The sequence below is a fragment of the Sorex araneus genome, chromosome 6 (genome assembly GCF_027595985.1).
Source record: "Sorex araneus isolate mSorAra2 chromosome 6, mSorAra2.pri, whole genome shotgun sequence".
Classification (NCBI taxonomy): domain Eukaryota; kingdom Metazoa; phylum Chordata; class Mammalia; order Eulipotyphla; family Soricidae; genus Sorex; species Sorex araneus.
The window spans coordinates 79955127-79972342 of record NC_073307.1 but is presented as its reverse complement, the minus strand read 5'-3'; the positions used below and the strand labels follow the sequence as shown (position 1 = coordinate 79972342).

General features: G+C 37.1%; 1 protein-coding gene across 4 annotated transcripts in view; it reads left to right on the top strand.

Annotated features, from left to right (window-relative positions):
* Window positions 1-16999, top strand: part of KDM5A (lysine demethylase 5A) — a 97258-nt gene extending 80259 nt beyond the window's left edge. For 3 of the 4 annotated variants that reach the window (XM_055141366.1, XM_004603882.2, XM_055141365.1), the window contains 3 exons: window positions 702-922; window positions 4632-5042; window positions 12501-16999. In XM_055141366.1, coding sequence (XP_054997341.1) covers window positions 702-922; window positions 4632-5042; window positions 12501-12707 — 839 coding nt within the window. In that variant the 3' untranslated portion in view covers window positions 12708-16999. Of the gene's footprint in view, window positions 1-701; window positions 923-4631; window positions 5043-11957; window positions 12040-12500 lie in introns of all 4 variants that reach the window. The other variant, XM_055141368.1, reaches the window with a different exon arrangement.
* The last annotated feature ends 217 nt before the right edge of the window (window positions 17000-17216 follow it).

The following is a 17216-nucleotide window of genomic DNA, read 5'->3' as shown; positions in this document are numbered from 1 at the left end:
TTCTTTCCATACTGTCACAAGACAAAAAACAAGGAACTTTATTTTAATTTTCCCTTTGGGTCACACCCAACGATGCACAGGGTTTACTCCTGGCTCTACACTCAGGAATTACTCCTGACGGTGCTTGGGGGACTATATAGGATCTGGGAGTCGAACCTGAGTTGGCCGAATGCAAAGCAAACGCCCTACCAGCTGTGTTATGGCTCCAGCCCCAGCAATCAATTTTTTATTTAAAAATATTTCTACTTAACGAATCAATTTTATATTAGATGTTTTAGACTTTTGGTTCTGTATTTTTTTAAATTCCAGTTTCACTTTCATACTGAGGGCTGGGATAGCGCAGTGGGTAGGGCCTTTGCCTTGTATAAGGCCGACCCCGGTTCAATTCCTCCGCCACCTCGGAGAATCTGGCAAGCTACCAAGAGTATCTCACCCGCACAGCAGAGCCTGGCAAGCTACCTGTGGCATATTCAATATGCCAAAAACAGTAACAAGTCTCATGATGGAGACGTTATTGGTGCCTGCTCGAGGAAATCAACGAGCAACGGGATAACAGTGACTGTGACTGATGGAGTGAATCCAGATAACTAAAATCATTAATAGAGGAGAGATTGTCCACCTAAGTACTTACCTTGAAACATTTTTACCATGACTTTCCTTATTTTGCTTTTTTAATTAAAATTTTTTTTTTTAATTTAAAGTTTCTAGCACTCCAAGGAAACAACCTCGGAAGAGCCCTTTGGTACCTCGAAGTTTGGAGCCTCCAGTGTTGGAGTTGTCACCTGGAGCTAAAGCCCAGCTAGAAGAACTTATGATGGTTGGAGATCTCCTAGAGGTATCTCTGGATGAGACTCAGCATATATGGAGGATTTTGCAGGCCACACACCCACCCTCTGAAGACAGATTTCTGCATATTATGGAGGTATGCATTTAAAGTATAAGTAGTGGTTATAAAAATACTTGATTTAGAATGCCCATGTTTCTTGCAGTTTTCACAAATGCTATCATGGAAATTACTGATTGCACAGTGCTCTGGTGGTTTTCTTCCATTAAGGCAAAGTAGTTCTGCCTTATGTTTTTCCTTATTAAATTTTTTGTTTGTTTTGTTTGGGGATCATACTAGCAGTGCAGAGGACTTTTATTTATTTTTCTCAAAGATTATTTTTAGCAGTGTGTGGGATTGAATCATGGTCAGCCACATACAAAGCAAATACTTTTTATTTTTTTAAATTTTTTTCTTTTATTTTTTTTATTATTATTATTTTTTAATTTTTTATTGAGTCACCATGTGGAAAGTTACAAAGTTTTCAGGTTTAAATCTCAGTTATACAATGCTCGAATACCCATCCCTTCACCAGTGCTCATATTCCACCACCAAGAATTCTAGTATAGCTCCACCCCGCCCCCTCACGCCCCTAGCCCCCTCACGCCCCTAGCCCCCCCACGCCCCTAGCCCCCCCACCCTAAGCCCCCCACCCCACCCCCCGCCTGTGTAACTAATAAATTTCACTTTACTTTCACTTTGATTGCATACAATATTTCAACAAAACTCACTGTTATTGTTTGGAGAGTCTCTCCCCTAAAGTCAGACCTGCTGAAAAGGAAGCATTAGATAATTTGTTTTTCATTGCTGAGGATGAAGAGGTATGAGGTCGAGTGACCACACTTAGCGGCCTCTCAGTTTTGGGTTTCTGTATTTTAGTATTTTAGTAACTAAGTCCAGAGAAATATCTGCCAGAAATTGCATCGTTGCCAACTTGTACTTCTCAGTTACATTATATTCCACATATGAGTGCAATCTTTCTATGTCTGTCTCTTTCTTTCTGACTCATTTCACTCAACATGATACTTTCCATGTTGATCCATTTATATGCAAATTTCATGACTTCATGTTTTCTGACAGCTACATAGTATTCCATTGTGTAGATGTACCAGAGTTTCTTTAACCAGTCATCTGTTTTGGGGCACTCTGTTTTTTTCCAGATTCTGGCTATTGTAAACAGTGCTGCAACGAACATAGAAATACATATGCCATCTCTACTATACCGTTTTGCCTCTCCGGGATATATTCCCAGGAGTGGTATAAGCAAATACTTTTTAACCTGTAGTACCTTTCTGATCTCTCTTTATAAAGATTTTTATCTATCATTTTATGTTGGGAGAGTGGGTGGGGAGAAGTTCATTTCTGCTTAAAACAAAGGGGATGGGGCGGGTGTGAATATCATCACTATAGAATCCATAGCTCAGACTTTTTGACATATCCCAAGTTAGGCAAGAAAAAAATATAGTAGTTAAAAGAAACAAGGAGATAGCTAAGAAATAGAGTGGAATGGGAAAGAGTCCATGTTCATACACACACTTGCCTATCACTTTGTAATCTATATAGTGTTTTTATGTCCATAATCTCTTTAATACAGATTCTGTACATTTAAAGATGTACAGAATTTGAAACTCACATGCTTTAGAAGGAAATGGGGAAAGGATAATCACCATAAGTATTTAGCCATATGTGAAAAAATTAAGATAAACAGAAGTGTAGACTTGCTTAATGTCAAACTAGACTGTGACATTTGATTCCTAGTGTTTTGGTGTTTCTTTTCTATTAGTTCCATATAACAGTATGGTACTATCACCAAAGATGATGTAGATGAACTTAAGATACTGTAGTTTTTGGTTTGTTTTTTTGTGCTGCTGAGTATTGAACCCAAAGCTTCATACATGGAAGATATCTGTGTATTGACCACAAAACTAAATCCCTAGCCACTATAGTAGCTTCAATTTGGAAGTCAGGTCAAAGTCTTGCTTTTTCTAGTATTTTCCAGTCTACAATATATTTTTTTCCATGCCCCTTACTTTCTGGGATTATCTTTATTTTACCATAAGGAAATAGGAAGAAGAGGGCCCTTAGCTTTAGCCATGCCTTGCATATGGCTGACCTGGGTTCAGTTCTTGGCATCCTGTATGGTCTCCTGAGCACTGTAGGAGTAATTCCTGAGTACAAAGCCAGGATTAATTTCTGAGCATCGCCAGGTGAGCCCCAAAACCAAAAAAACAAGGTTAAATATCTTGTTGAAAATGTGGTAGACTTGAGGTGTTTATAATAAAGTGTTCTTTTGGATTTCTTAGTTTCACAGTAGAGGTAGAACACACACCTTACATGTAGGAGGCCTGTGTTACTGCAAAACCAAACAGAAGCCTTCCATTTTAAATCTGTAAAAAAAAATTGAGTAACTATCAAGCTCATAGGTTTTCAAAAAATTATAGTCTAGGTAACATGGTTATAGTAATGGTAATATTTAATGTATTAATGTACATAGCCACTGCACCTACCAAAGCTCATGTTTTTTCTTTTTTCCTACTTCTCCCTTGATTATTTCTGTTACTGGCATACTTTCACTATTAGAATTTTAAATGCTTATTACATTGCCATAATAAATGAGTATTATAGATTTGGAAAGGAAAAATGGCAGGCCAGAGAGCTAGGCTGGGGCCTTGGGGGGGTGAGGGAGGGTGTGTGCATTTGTAGACAGGAGGGGGAGCACACATAACAGCTAGTGTGTAGTGCTACATAGTCTTTGTAATGAGGTATCATTTAGGCACCAAGACTTATCGTATTGATAATAATGTTTCTGGCCTACAATATCCCAAGATCACACCCCCCATTAGTGTGCCAGTGTCCCCTCACCAATATAACCCCAGGTTCTCTCACCCTCTTCCCACCCCTTTGGCGCACTTGGTTCTGCAAGCCTATTCTCAGGCAGTTACTATTGTCCAATTTTTAATTCCCTTTGTTTCTTTAAATTTCACATTGAGCTCTCATTATTCTGTATTAATGTTCTCCCTTTGATTGACTTCACTCAGCATGATGCCCCCTACATAGCAAAAACATTCCTTTGAGAAGATATGCACACCTGTGTTCATTGCCTTGCTCAGTACAAAGCTAGGATATGGAAGCAACCAGCAACCCAACTGTCCAATGACAACAAAATGGTTCTGTGTGTAGGAATGACCACTGGTGAGGGGTAGGCGTCGGGGTGGGGGTGCAGCATATGCAGTGCTGGCTTGAACCAGGATTGGCTGCATGAAAGGCAAGTGCTTACCTCCTGTATTATCTCTTAGCATTTTTGTTTGCTTTTTGGGTGGCCATACCAGCCAGTGATCAGGGCTCTCTGCTCAGGGATTGCTCCTAGCACTGTTCAGGGACCATATGCAAGTGCCAGGGATCAAACCAGGGCTATCAGGTTCAAGGCAAGTGCCTTAACTCTTGAAACTCTCTCTGGTGCCTTCCTGACTTTTTAATTAGCCCAAACAGAAACCATGTACTCATTAAATGTCTCCTGTTTCCTCCTTCCCATAGCCTCTGGTAATCTCCATTGCTTATTTAGAATACCTCTTTGTTTTTGTTTTAAAGCCATACCCAGTAGTGCTCAGGACTTACTCCTGGCTTTGCACTCAGGGGTCACTCCTGGGGGGCTCAGGATTATCAGATGCATGCAAGGCAAATACTCTACTACACTGTATTATCTCTCTGGCCCCTCAGAGCTCCTCTCTTTGAGCTGCTCGTACATGTTATTTTCATTAACTTTTTTTCTGGGCACATTTTAAGTAGTCTCTAATTTTGTATTTTGAAGGATGACAGTATAGAAGAAAAACCATTGAAAGTTAAAGGAAAAGACTCTTCAGAGAAGAAACGGAAACGGAAGCTAGAAAAGGCAGAACAGCTTTTTGGAGAAGGGAAACAGAAGTCCAAGGAATTGAAGAAAATGGATAAACCTAAAAAGAAGAAATTAAAATTAAATGCAGAAAAATCAAAAGAACTAAACAAGCTGGCCAAGAAACTAGCTAAAGAAGAAGAGAGGAAGAAAAAGAAGGAAAAGGCTGCTGCAGCCAAGGTTGAAATTGTAAAAGAGAACACTGAAAAGAAGAGAGAGAAAAAAGTGCTGGACATCCCCTCAAAGTACGACTGGTCAGGAGCTGAGGAGTCGGATGATGAGAATGCTGTGTGTGCAGCACAGAACTGCCAGCGGCCCTGCAAAGACAAGGTGAGTTCTAATTATGTATAGTCCAGAGTGTGAGGACGAGAGCGCATGGAGACATAGGTTGGAGGCACTGACAGTTTTGTATTTCAGGACTTTGTGCTTCCAACATAATGTTTTGTCTAATTTTTATAAATGATTTTGAATATTGAGGCTTTTTGGCCAGAGTCCTTAATGGAAAATGTTGCGTTCTGCAAACCATAAACTTAATGATTATAATGAAACAAGAGCAGAGTTTATGCAGTGAGTCTTGGCAGCAGTGCATTTTACATGTGGGTGGCATGTAGAACATTTCCAGATAATCTTATGCCTTCCCACTAAGATGACTCAGATAAATACCTATTCATTATCTTTAATGACCTGAGAAAAAATTATGCCTTATTAAGGTTTGTTCCAAAGACCCAAAACTAAGGGGTTGATTCTATTTTTAGTCTGTGTCCTGTCTACATTGAGGCCGATGTGTACTCTGAAATGGAATATGATTTTTTTCCAAATCCATTACGATAAGATTTTCATTTTAAAAGTTGTGATCCTAAATTTTGTAATTATGTGATGTACTTAGAAATTTCAAATAAGACAAATGTGCTTTTTATGAAAAATCTGCTAAATGACTAGAGGCATTTATTATGGTTCCCATTAAGATTATTAAGTTCATAGTATAACTTAATTTAAAAATTTTAATAGCTTAGTGAATATATGGCTAGAATAAATGCAACTGTATTATTATCCCCTAATTTCCTTCTCAGAGCTTGAAAAGATCATCTTGTTTAGGTTCTTTATTTTTAAATGATAAAACCAGGATACAGTGAAGGTAAATGATGTGACCAAAATCACAGAAAATTAGGGCAAAACTGAAAGTAGAACTCTGATTTCCTCATTCCCAGACCAGGTTGCCTCAGTGCATATCCCCACTTCACTAGTGATTCATGTAAGTACAAAAGCACATTCCAAAACTTAAAGGAACTTGAAAAATACACATTAGAGTTTTTGGAAAATGAGTATATGTAGTAAATATATGTCCCATGGCAAAACCTTCCAAGAATAACAAACAGCTATAAATATTTTAGTGCTTTCTTCCATTCTTTCTCTATATAGTTTGTTTTATATCATTGTCATACTGTGTTTGCTTTTGTATCTTGCTTTCTTTCTATGTTATAGGCATGTAATATTAGTGAATATTATTCTTATTTTTCATTTTACACTTTTTTTTCATTTGGAAGCAGAGAGATAGTGCTGCACATAGGGCATTGGTCTTGCACGGGGATAACTCAAATTTGATATCATGTGCCCCAATAGGTCCCCTGAGCCCCAAGAAGTAAGGCCTGAGCATTGTTGGTTGTAGCCCCAAAACAAAGACAAATATATTTATTTTCACCTGAGTTTGTTCATTAAAGAGACTGTTGTGGATTAACTGTGTTTGAGTACTAAAGTAATATAAAAAAAAAAGTATTATCAACTTAGTGTTGACAGAACCACCTCCCTTCTCCCTACCCCCCCTTGGGAACCTCTCTGGCTCCCTTTTCTTTGACTTTTAATTAATTTCATAACCCTTTGGGAGTAGCAGCCAGATATTCTTTTTTTTTTTTTTTTTTTTTTTTTGCCTTTTTGGGTCACACCCGGCGATGCACAGGGGTTACTCCTGGCTCTGTGCTCAGGAATTATTCCTGGCAGTGCTCAGGGGACCGTATGGGATGCTGGGACTCAAACCCAGGCCGGCCGCGTGCAAGGCAAACACCCTACCCGCTATGCTATCGCTCCAGCCCCAGATAATCATTTTTAAGCTTTTCTATTATGATTCCTGTAGTATTTATATCCACCATGAGCCTTTCCCCTTTTCCTTTTCTTCCTTTGCATTAGTCTCTTCTTTCTCTGCCACCTTTAAATCTGATTCAATCTATCTTCTTATTATTGTCCTGTAGCATATAAACATTAAAGTAATTTTTTCTCATGTATAAAATTGTTAACATATGCCCTAATTGCTTCTGGGGTTATGAAGATAAGGTGAGATAATCTTACGAAAACTTCTCATAACTGAAAAGCAGTATGAATGTTAGGATATGATTATTATTTCATTTACTTTTGGGTTTGGGGGCATACCCAGCAGTGCTCAAGGAGCCTATTTATAGCTCGGTCCTCTTGGGTTGGTCCCAAATGAACTGTGGTTGACTGCATGCAAAGCAAGCACCTTAACCTTTTTGATCCTATTGTCATTAATTTTTAATTTCTGAGGTTTCTAATATTATAGGAGGTTTTTAAATTTTGTAATCAAGAAGCTAACATTTTGATAGGGTAAAATGAGTTTCAGATGAGTAATCAGGGAAAATACCTGTTTTAAACTGTTAAAACACATAGAAAGGTGAGCAAAGCATACATAAAAGTCAAAAACTTACCTAAAAAGCTTAGCAAATGTGTTTAATTTTAAACAATTTTGTATTGTCAGTGCTTAGCCTTTGATTACTCTTTTGCAGTTTTCCATAAAGTTTAAAGTTTGTGTCAAGTTTCTACTTGCACCAGTTTTACTAAATATATGGTATAGTTCATGAAGATCTTTATGACATTGGAGAGATAGTATAGAGGTAAGGACAGGTGATCCCTGAGATCATAGAGCCCTGAGCATAGTTTGCTGTGGCCCCCAAACAAAGCAGATCCTTGCAGTGTTTACTTAAGAAAACCAAAATAGTCTTACACATTCGCAGAACAAAAAATTTTTTTTTTCTTTTTGGGTCACACCTGGGGATACACGGGGGTTACTCCTGGCTCATGCTCTCAGGAATTACTCCTGGTGGTGCTCGGGGGACCATATGGGATGCTGGGAATTGAACCTGGGTCGGCTGCATGCAAGGCAAACACCCTATCCACTATGCTATCGCTCACTCCAGGCCCCTCCCCGCCAAATTTTTGGGGGAGAAGTAAATTTTCTTCAAAATATCATGCAGCTGTTACAGGAAAATAGCTCAAGTGTAGGATAATGTCCAAAGTTCTGTCTTGGTTCCCTGAATGCCACCCCTATTTGGGGAAATAAAAACAGTAATCATGGAGCAAGATACTACTTTATGTTTACATAAATGTATGTTGAATTTACCTTTTTTTCTAACCAGTAATTTTCCTATTTTCTCTAAATACACAAATTGAAAAAACTTTTAAGGATGACAGTATCCTCAGATTTATTTTCAAGATAATTTAGAAAAATTATTACTAGAAAAAAATATTGTTAGAAAATTTCCATCATTGGGGCTGGAGAGAAACTTCCACCATTGGGCACCCCAGGTTCAAGCCCCTCAGGCAATCCCTGAGTGCAAAGCTAGGAGTAAAGCCCTGAACACCGCCAAGTGTGGGCTTCCCCCACAAAAAAAAAGAGCAAAATAAAAACTCTTTTCCATCATTTGAATTCACACTAAAACATTTTTCCTTACATTTTGCGGGGGTGGGGGGGAGCGGGTGTTTGGGCCAAACTCAGCAGTGCTCAACTGTGTGTTCAGTGGCCACTCACGGGTGATCATTTCTGAAAGTCCTCAAGGGGCCACATGCAATACCAGGCATTGAACAGGGATTGGCTGTGCATGCATGTATGGCAAAGTGCCTAACCTCCAGTACCATCCCTGAAATTACTGTATCCAACCCTGAAATTATTATTTTGTTTTTGAGCCACACCTGCTGGTGCCCAGGAGTTACTCCTGGCTTTGCACAGAAATCACTCCTGACGGTACTAGGGACCGTATGGGATGCCAGAGATTGTGGGTCAGCTGTGTGCAAGGCAAGTGCCTCTCACTATATTATCTCTCTGGCCCCTCTGAAACTGCTTTTTTAAGTATTTCAGAAAAAGTTTTGAGTTCGAGAATCCTTCACCTTGACCTACATCCTTTTCAGTTCAATATTAATAAAAACTAGTAAAACAAATTGACTTGAAGCAATAAATTATTTTAATTAAAATTATTTTTACAGTGATGCTAATGTCTGTCTCATACATCCGCTTCCCTCATTCTGTTCTGCGCCTTTGGTGATCTCAATTCTGTTTTTAGAGTCCAAAGATTTGTTTTTATTCACCATTGTCTGTTCCCTTCCTTTGTTAAAGGAATAAGTTCTTTCAAGGTGTGTTTAACATATTTTTTTGTATGTTACAATTTTTTTAATAGGTATTAGCCCCTTGTCCTTCCAAGATTTAAGTAGGCCTTTTTCTTTCCTTTCCATCATTAAGTTTAACATGGGAAATAGAGATTGAGTTGGTAAACGATTTTCAGTTAGCCACTGATAATTTGTGTTATCAGTGATTTTGATCAGTTTTTGTCTTTTAGGACAGATAAAGAATGGTTGGATTACCTAAATGTGTATAACACATACACAAACTATGTGGACTTCATCGTGCACAGATGGGTAACTATGCTTTGCTGGTTTGCCTGTCTTAGCACTGATAATTGGCTTTTTAGAAAACACATTGATCTTTGTCAAACTGTGAGGAAATGGTCACTTAGTGTTGAGAGTCACTTAGTATAGACACACACAGATAAGATGCTGGGTGTATATTTTCCTTTCATAGGCAAGTCATTAATTTTTCAAATTTGACTTTACAATGAACCATGGTTCAAAAGATTTGAATAGTAAAGTAACAAAACCTCAGTTGGGTAACTGAGTTAGCATTTCCTTATTTATCTTCCTTAATATGTTCTCTTTTAGGCACACATTTCCCCAAATTCAAACCCAATAACCAGCTTGTTTGATGTTAAATTAGTAGATATTTAAATAGCTCATAGCTGTAAAGTTTATAAATGTGTTTTTGTGATATAATAAGTATAGGTCCAAGAAATAATGAAAGGAGAAATAACTATTAGAACCTACTCTTCAGTTAGCCAGATTATTTTTTTCAAGTTCTCAGGCTACTAGTAGCATAGTTTGTTGCCATTACTAAAATCCTCAGTGGAGTTAATTCATATTCCAAAAATAGAAATGAGCCAGGAGTAACCCCTGTGCATTGTCCAATGTGACCCAAAAAGCGAAAAAAAAAAATAGAAATGATTGTTTGATTATTAATAGTTGAACATGATGAAAATATATTATGTAAGGACTTTTTTTTTTCAATCTTTGCTAGATAAATCTTTAACAATTTATCATGGTAAATTGTTCACTTCTGGTTGTCCCTAGTACTTGAAGGGACCTTATGGCTCCAGTGAATTAGATCAGAGTGGTTGCACCAGGAATTGGAGAAAGGCAGCATCTTACCCCTGTGCTCACTCTCCAGCCCCTGATGAGTACCTTTAAAAAAAAATTATTTGTTTGCATACCTGTCAGAACTTACTTCTGGCTCTGTAGTTGGAGATCACTCCTAGCAGGGCTTGAGGGACCATATCTGGTTCCAGGGATTGAACCCAGGTCACCTTCATGCGAGGCAAGCACCATACCTTGTGTGCCACTAGCTAAAGGAAAGTTACATGTTCTTTTGAAATGGTGGGCAAGCTAGATTTCGGAATGAAAACCTATAGTCAAAACCACAAAAGTGAAAAATTTGTCTGTCTTATTTCAAAGAGAATGACAGATTTAATTTTTGGAAATCTGGAAACCAGTGGGTTATAATGCAGAATTAGATCTTAAAGATTATGACACTTCTGTTGGCAGCAAATATTGCCAGTAAATACTGATAATATTAGTAATTTATCAGAGGATTAGTAGGAGTGAAGATGAACTGGATTAAGAGGGTTTTAGGTAGATTGATGTAGTGATGCTAGGGTAGCATAAACTGGATAATTAACAATTATATACCAGAAAAGGAATTTACTGTAGGAGGAAATGAAGTTGCTCTGAATGTACGAAGATTGGTAGCACAAAATATTAGTGATGATCAAATTTTGACTATATAAGAATTATCTGAGCTGATTAAAAATGTAAGTTTCTGATCTATATACTCAAGATACTCTTAAGTGTGTAGTTTGGGGATGGGTCTTAGCCACACTTCTCAAACACAGTACATAATTCTGATGACAAGTGGGCCACGCATTTTGAAAAGGAGTGCTATAAGCCGTTACTTCAAGGTGCAAAATAATTTATGTGAAGCAGAGTCAGGCATTAGAGCCATGAGACTGATCTTAAAAGTATTCCAGGCAGTGAACCTGATGTTTGCCATACATAATTCATCTTAGTCTCTGCATAGTCCTGTAAACAAAATGTTATCTTCATTGTACAGATGAGGAAAGTGAGCCTTTATGAAGTTAAATGACTTGCCTCAGAGAACTTGACAGTTTAGGTTTTTATTTTACCATACAACATTTTCTCTTTAAGATTTGTAACTTTAGAATAGGAACAACGAAGTCAGAAAGATTATTTTGACAAATGATTTTTTCATCCTTTATTACAGCCTTAAAACCACTACCATGACTATTGCCTTTTGATAATTTTCACAGAAAATGGGAACTAATTCTGAAAAACATACTTCCCTTAAATCATTTACCTAGCCAAAATCTCCTTTCTCTTTTCTTTCTCATAAGCTATTCTGAGGTACTTACTAGTTTCTTTCAGAAATCTTCCTTTGCTCTGATAGCTGGTAAAGCATATTGTTTCAAGTGGCTTTTAGTGGATAATTGCCCCTGAAATGATCCAAGTTTTATATCCAAGAGAAGGAAGAATAGAGCTTGTACTTGAAAGATTCTAATTTGCCATGACACCAGCTGACACAGACGACCTCCAAATATAAAAGCCAAAAGCCACTTAATTATTTTTACTAGTCTCTGTAGGCCCAAATTGTAGTCCCTTTGTAGCCTCCTATGATCACAGTATTCTTTGAAGGGTCCAAGTTTGCCTGGCAATTGCCACCGACCTACTCGTTTTTGAGACTTTAATTTTAAACCCCAGAATGATCTATTGACCTGTGTCTTTGACTGTTTTAATTGGTTAACTTGTAAGATTTGACCTCTGATATTTGCTAACTTTTTATAGGGAGTTGTATTTGTAACGGAAGAAGAGAAGAATAAAAAATATTAGTTTTAAAAGTGGCCTATGTGACTGCTTTTCTAAAAAGGTATTTAATGCTCTTAGTATTTTGGCTTATCTCTTTGAAATAAAGCTAATACACAGGAATGCCTTCACATTGTTGTACTCTTCCTTTCTTGATTTATAATTGTATTGTCTTAGAGTCTAGAAATTGTTAATATTAGCTAAAACTACTTGGCTGCTCTATTAGAAGTTTCTTTTTTTGGTCAAGTGTTTCTGAAACATGTTTCTGCCTCACAAGGAGCCCCAGGTATTTATGAGGTAATGGAGTACCTAAGAGGCCTAATTTTTGGACACATTTTGGCAAAAATATAATTTGGGGTATTAACTTCCTAGCTTCTTTCTTTAAAGTAACCCCATAAGTCATTATCTATCTCTGGACATTTCAGTTATCTGCTAGAATTTAAGCAAAGAAAGCTCTTTGGTTTGTTTTTGTTCTAAATTCAATGTTCATATAATCTAAACATGTCCCAATCTTGTCTCCTACAGGTAGACTGGGTACAGTGTGATGGTGGCTGTGATGAGTGGTTTCATCAAGTTTGTGTGGGTGTATCTCCAGAAATGGCTGAAAATGAAGATTACATCTGTATAAACTGTGCAAAGAAGCAAGGGCCAGATAGCCCAGATCAAGCACCACCTCCTTCCTTCCTAATGAGCTACAAACTACCAATGGAAGATCTTAAGGAGACTAGTTAGCAGATGCTAGGTTAGCCTGGGACTTGGGGGAAAATGGACCACATTGAGACATTAGTCATCAATTAGAGTGGTTTAGATCCACTCGGAATATTGCTTCCAAAGACGAATGGCGTACAGAGAAAGTCCTCTTGGCTGACTTCCTCTTTGCATGGAATGTGTGATCTACATTCTCTATCAGCACATCTGTGCATAGGGTGTCTTCTTTGGTACTGCAGCTGATAATTGCAATTCATGTCTCCTTAGAGTGTTTTGTTGCACTAAGGCCAGGCATTTGATTCAGCTCAAGGGTGACTGGTTGGCATTCATAAGTTGGTGTGCTAGCATGGCACGCAGAATGTGGCTTATGGCCAGTTGATAGTAGAAGTTTACAACCAAGGGGCAGTACCCTCTGAAGGTGCTGATTGCTTGGATCTCCATTGGCTAGTTGGAAAGGAGTACTTTCAGAGTATCACTTTCCTTCCACTATTGTTACTTGGCACTTAATATCCTTCTGATACAGTTAGGAGAGGAACAAGGATGAGGACTGCTACTGTTAGAATGGTTGAGACAGTAGCAGTTTGGGAGACCTCAGTTCCTTGTGCTTGTTTGCACCTAGAAGAAAATCCCAAGTGAGAGGCAGATTAGTTTATTAGTTTATTCCTGAGCAGGAGAATGTAATCTAGCTGAGAAATCTGACTAGATTGCATTCTGGAAAGAAGAGCTTTTCTTATTTCAAGGCAAGAATCTTTGGGAAGCCTTGCTCCCTTGGGTCTGCATACCAGAGAAGAGAGCAGGTCCATGGATCCAGGCTTCTGCAAAAGAAAAAGAAGACAAGTCAGGATGTTGTACTGAGCCGCAGTGATGCATGCTTTTCGGGGAACCTTCACACGTATACCAGATAACCACCAGGCTTCAGGCATGGCCGTGAGCACCAAGACCAGCAAATAACAGCTTTTGCCTTGCAGCCCTGACCCCAGTGTCTACTGTTTGCGATACCGGCAATTTCTGGTTGTGACCCACAGCAGATGCTGTTGACTAACACCACGCCTTCATCCGAGAATGTGAGGTTGTACCTCTGGGTGATGAAGTTGTTTTAGTAAATCCATTTTTTTAAAAAGGACTTGTTTTTACTTTTTTCTAAATGTCTCTGACTACTGACTGTTCTATAAATAGATTATTTTTCCTTTTTTAATATACATATATGAATATATATATATTTACTGTTACCAGCAGCATATGACAGTTTCAGCATTGAAAATTCATTTGGGGCTTCCTTTCTCTTGCATTTTAATAATAAAAACAAACAATAAAAAAACAAATCCCATTCCTTCCTTGTAGTACAAGGAGTTAGCGCTTCCTTCTCCATGCTAGTCTGATCAGATTTTTCCACCTTATTTTTGTCCAGATAGATAGTCAGATTTCCTTCATGTGTTGGGACTTGTCCCTGTCTTTTGGGAAACAGTTTTATTGTATCTTGTGATGGCTGTTTTGTACGTGAATGTTTGAAACTATGGTGCTGTGTCTTCCTCCCTCCTGTTCTCTGTTCTTATTAAGATGTTAGGTAAGCTGGATGAAAACTCTTACTAGAAGGGGACTCCTTTTTTTTTTTTTACAGGGGGAAACCTAACTCACTAAAAAGTGTTTTGTCTTCACTGTTCTATGTCCCTTTATTTTGGTTTAGCATTCTGTGGTTTCACTTAAATACTTCTTTTTTTTCTTTCAAAGGGGAGAAAGCAGGGCCTAAAGGACAGTCTCAGACCTCTTGGCTGTTTGCCCCTCTCTCTTTTAAAGAAATGTCTTCTAGTAACTAGAAGTGAAATGTACTGTCCAGTTACAGTTTGAGTGGGTATGAGATTTAACTCAAAAGGCATCTATTTAAAAAAAAAAAAAGGCAAATGATTTCCTGTAAACCCCAGTTTCTGTAAATGCTTTTTCTCTACACTTCATACAACTCTAGTCACTCTTCTAAAACTCAAAACATTTCAGTGTTTTGACTAATTAGTAGTGTCCTAAGCTCTACTAGACATACTATGTCTTGAGCTTTCATAGTGAATATTTATATGATTTAATGCTCTCATGGACATTGCAAGGGTAACTTAACAAGTTCATAAGTTTCTGTTTGACTAAACTAATTGAAGATACTAGTTAAGAATTCCATTGGGTGGATGTGTTAGAAGAAAGCACTTTTTTTTTTTTTTTGGTCTTTTGATCTTTAAAAATATCTTAATGCTTGTGGGTTAAAAACTGAAGAGATTGTTACCTGGAATACATTCAAAGAAAGTATTTTTTCTTCCTCGTCACCATTAGCTCAAACATCATTGGAAAGGCATGAGGTTATGAAAAAGGTGGTGGTTAGTTAAGGTATTTTCTTTTGGGAGTAAGGTGGATAGATAAGGATGGCTACATTTAGGTTGTAATTTAAGTCCTATATATGGTCATCTTCTGGAGACCCTAGAGAAAAATGTAAGATCCTCTACTATGAATAATTTCCTGTTTATCTTGTAACATTTTAAAACTTAGATATGTAATTTAGTTGATTATAACTAAGTTAAATATATAAATTATATAAATTCAGTTGTGGGATTTTCTGTATTTATTTGGAAGTCATAGAGAATTTGGTCTGACTGAACCTTATATTAGACTAGGCTGAGAAGAACAGATGGGAGAAAATAGAAAAAAAATAATATGCAAACCTCTTACATTGGAACTGATAAACTAAGATTAATCTACGTAAAAATAAGCTAATGTTCTAAATAAAACATTGTTTTCTTTACAGTAAATTACTTATTTACCATTTACTCCATTTTCTAGTATTTTTAATATTTTGTATTGAAACTTGATTCTAAATGTTTATTTACATTCCTATCTCCTTGAAGTTGCAATTCTTCGCCATTGGTATTTAAACCTATATATTCTTCGAAAGACATTTCTTACTACCTTCGTCATAAGCTATTTTGGTAAAAGCTATAGAAAGAAAAATTAAAACTGGTAAGTCTTGATATCTCAGAGAGTAGCTCATTGTATCTATGCAAACCCCATGTTTACAAGTACAACTTGAGTATTAGTAACTAGCTTTTTTGTTGGGGTAAAAGTGACATTTTCCTTCCACATATTTATTTCACTCTCTGGTAGTTACTACAGACAAAGCCATACTGAGATGTTGAGCCTAGATACCCTTACTAAATTGCTGCAAACCAGCTTTGCACTGCATAATTAAAATCTGTGCTTTGATATAACTAGAAGTTATTTTATATCATCCTAGGAGTAATTGAAAAGGTAAACATTAAATCTGTGACTCCCCACAATGTACTTTGTTAAAAACCAAGCAAAATATAATAGATCTGTAAACTGAGATTTTTTTTTTAACCTGTGCTTCACTTCTGATCTTCTCTGCTTTTGTCTCTAACAAGTGTCCAAGAGATGTCAGTGTTGTTTTTCTTAATTTTTAGATTCTGGATATGATTCACTGCACATACAATAAATTCTGTGCTTTTCTATATTTTAATTCTGTAGTATAATTTTGTGAACCTTAGCCTGTAGTTAAATTTGACAATGCAAGTGAAAATTAAGAAAGCCTTTCTGTCATAGTATGGGATTAATGCACTTTTAAAAAGGAAAAAGTGACTCTAAATTTAGAGTACGATTTGAAAACTGTAAGTTGTGGGAAAATTCATCAATTAAAGTCCCACACGTAACCAGGTTCAATAAAAGTCTACATTTGAACTAGCTTTGTATGCCTGTAAAAAGTTGCTTTTGCAATAGATCTTTATAAATTTTATAAAGCTGGGCAATTGATTTGCCTTTTCCTTTTTTAAACCCCTCCTATCCCCCCCTTTTTTTTTTTGTTTAAAGCATATCATTAACTATGGATTGCCATGATATGGATAATTTACAGCATGAGAAGGAAAAGAACGGATGTTAATTTATTTTGGGATTGCTGTCTTCTCTCAGCTTGGATCATATCCAGTCATCACTATGCAATGAATGATGTGCACTGGGAGAAGGCTCTGATGGTTTTTTAAAGATGTATCCTGCTTATTTTCACTTCCGCAATACTCCAAGATGTCTGAACAGGAATGCCTTTGTAAACCTCTAGAACCCCTGTTGATTATTCCCTTGCATATTTATTTACTTGTTAGTGACACTTAAATATAATAGGGACCCTATTTCCCAGGGTTTTTGGTGGTGCCTTATGAAAAGTATAACTTGATTTCTTGTTTTATGAGCATGTTCTGTGTTTTGTTTTCTGAAAGAGTATTAGATTTGGTAGTTTACATGAAAAAAAAAATAAAAGTTTTGTGTCTTCAGGCTCACCCCTACTCTGTCGTTTACATTGGTGGTGGTGGCAACTCTCTAAGGTAAATTTAAGGAATGAGTATTGTTACTGAGGAAAAATAGCAAAATACATGAAAAGCCTCTTTCAACCTGTCCCAAAGCAGTTTTTAATTGTATTTTCGCTCCAGCTACACAATAATAGGACTCAAATGCTTTAATAAGTAGTGTGATTAACCTTTTCCAATAATATTTAAT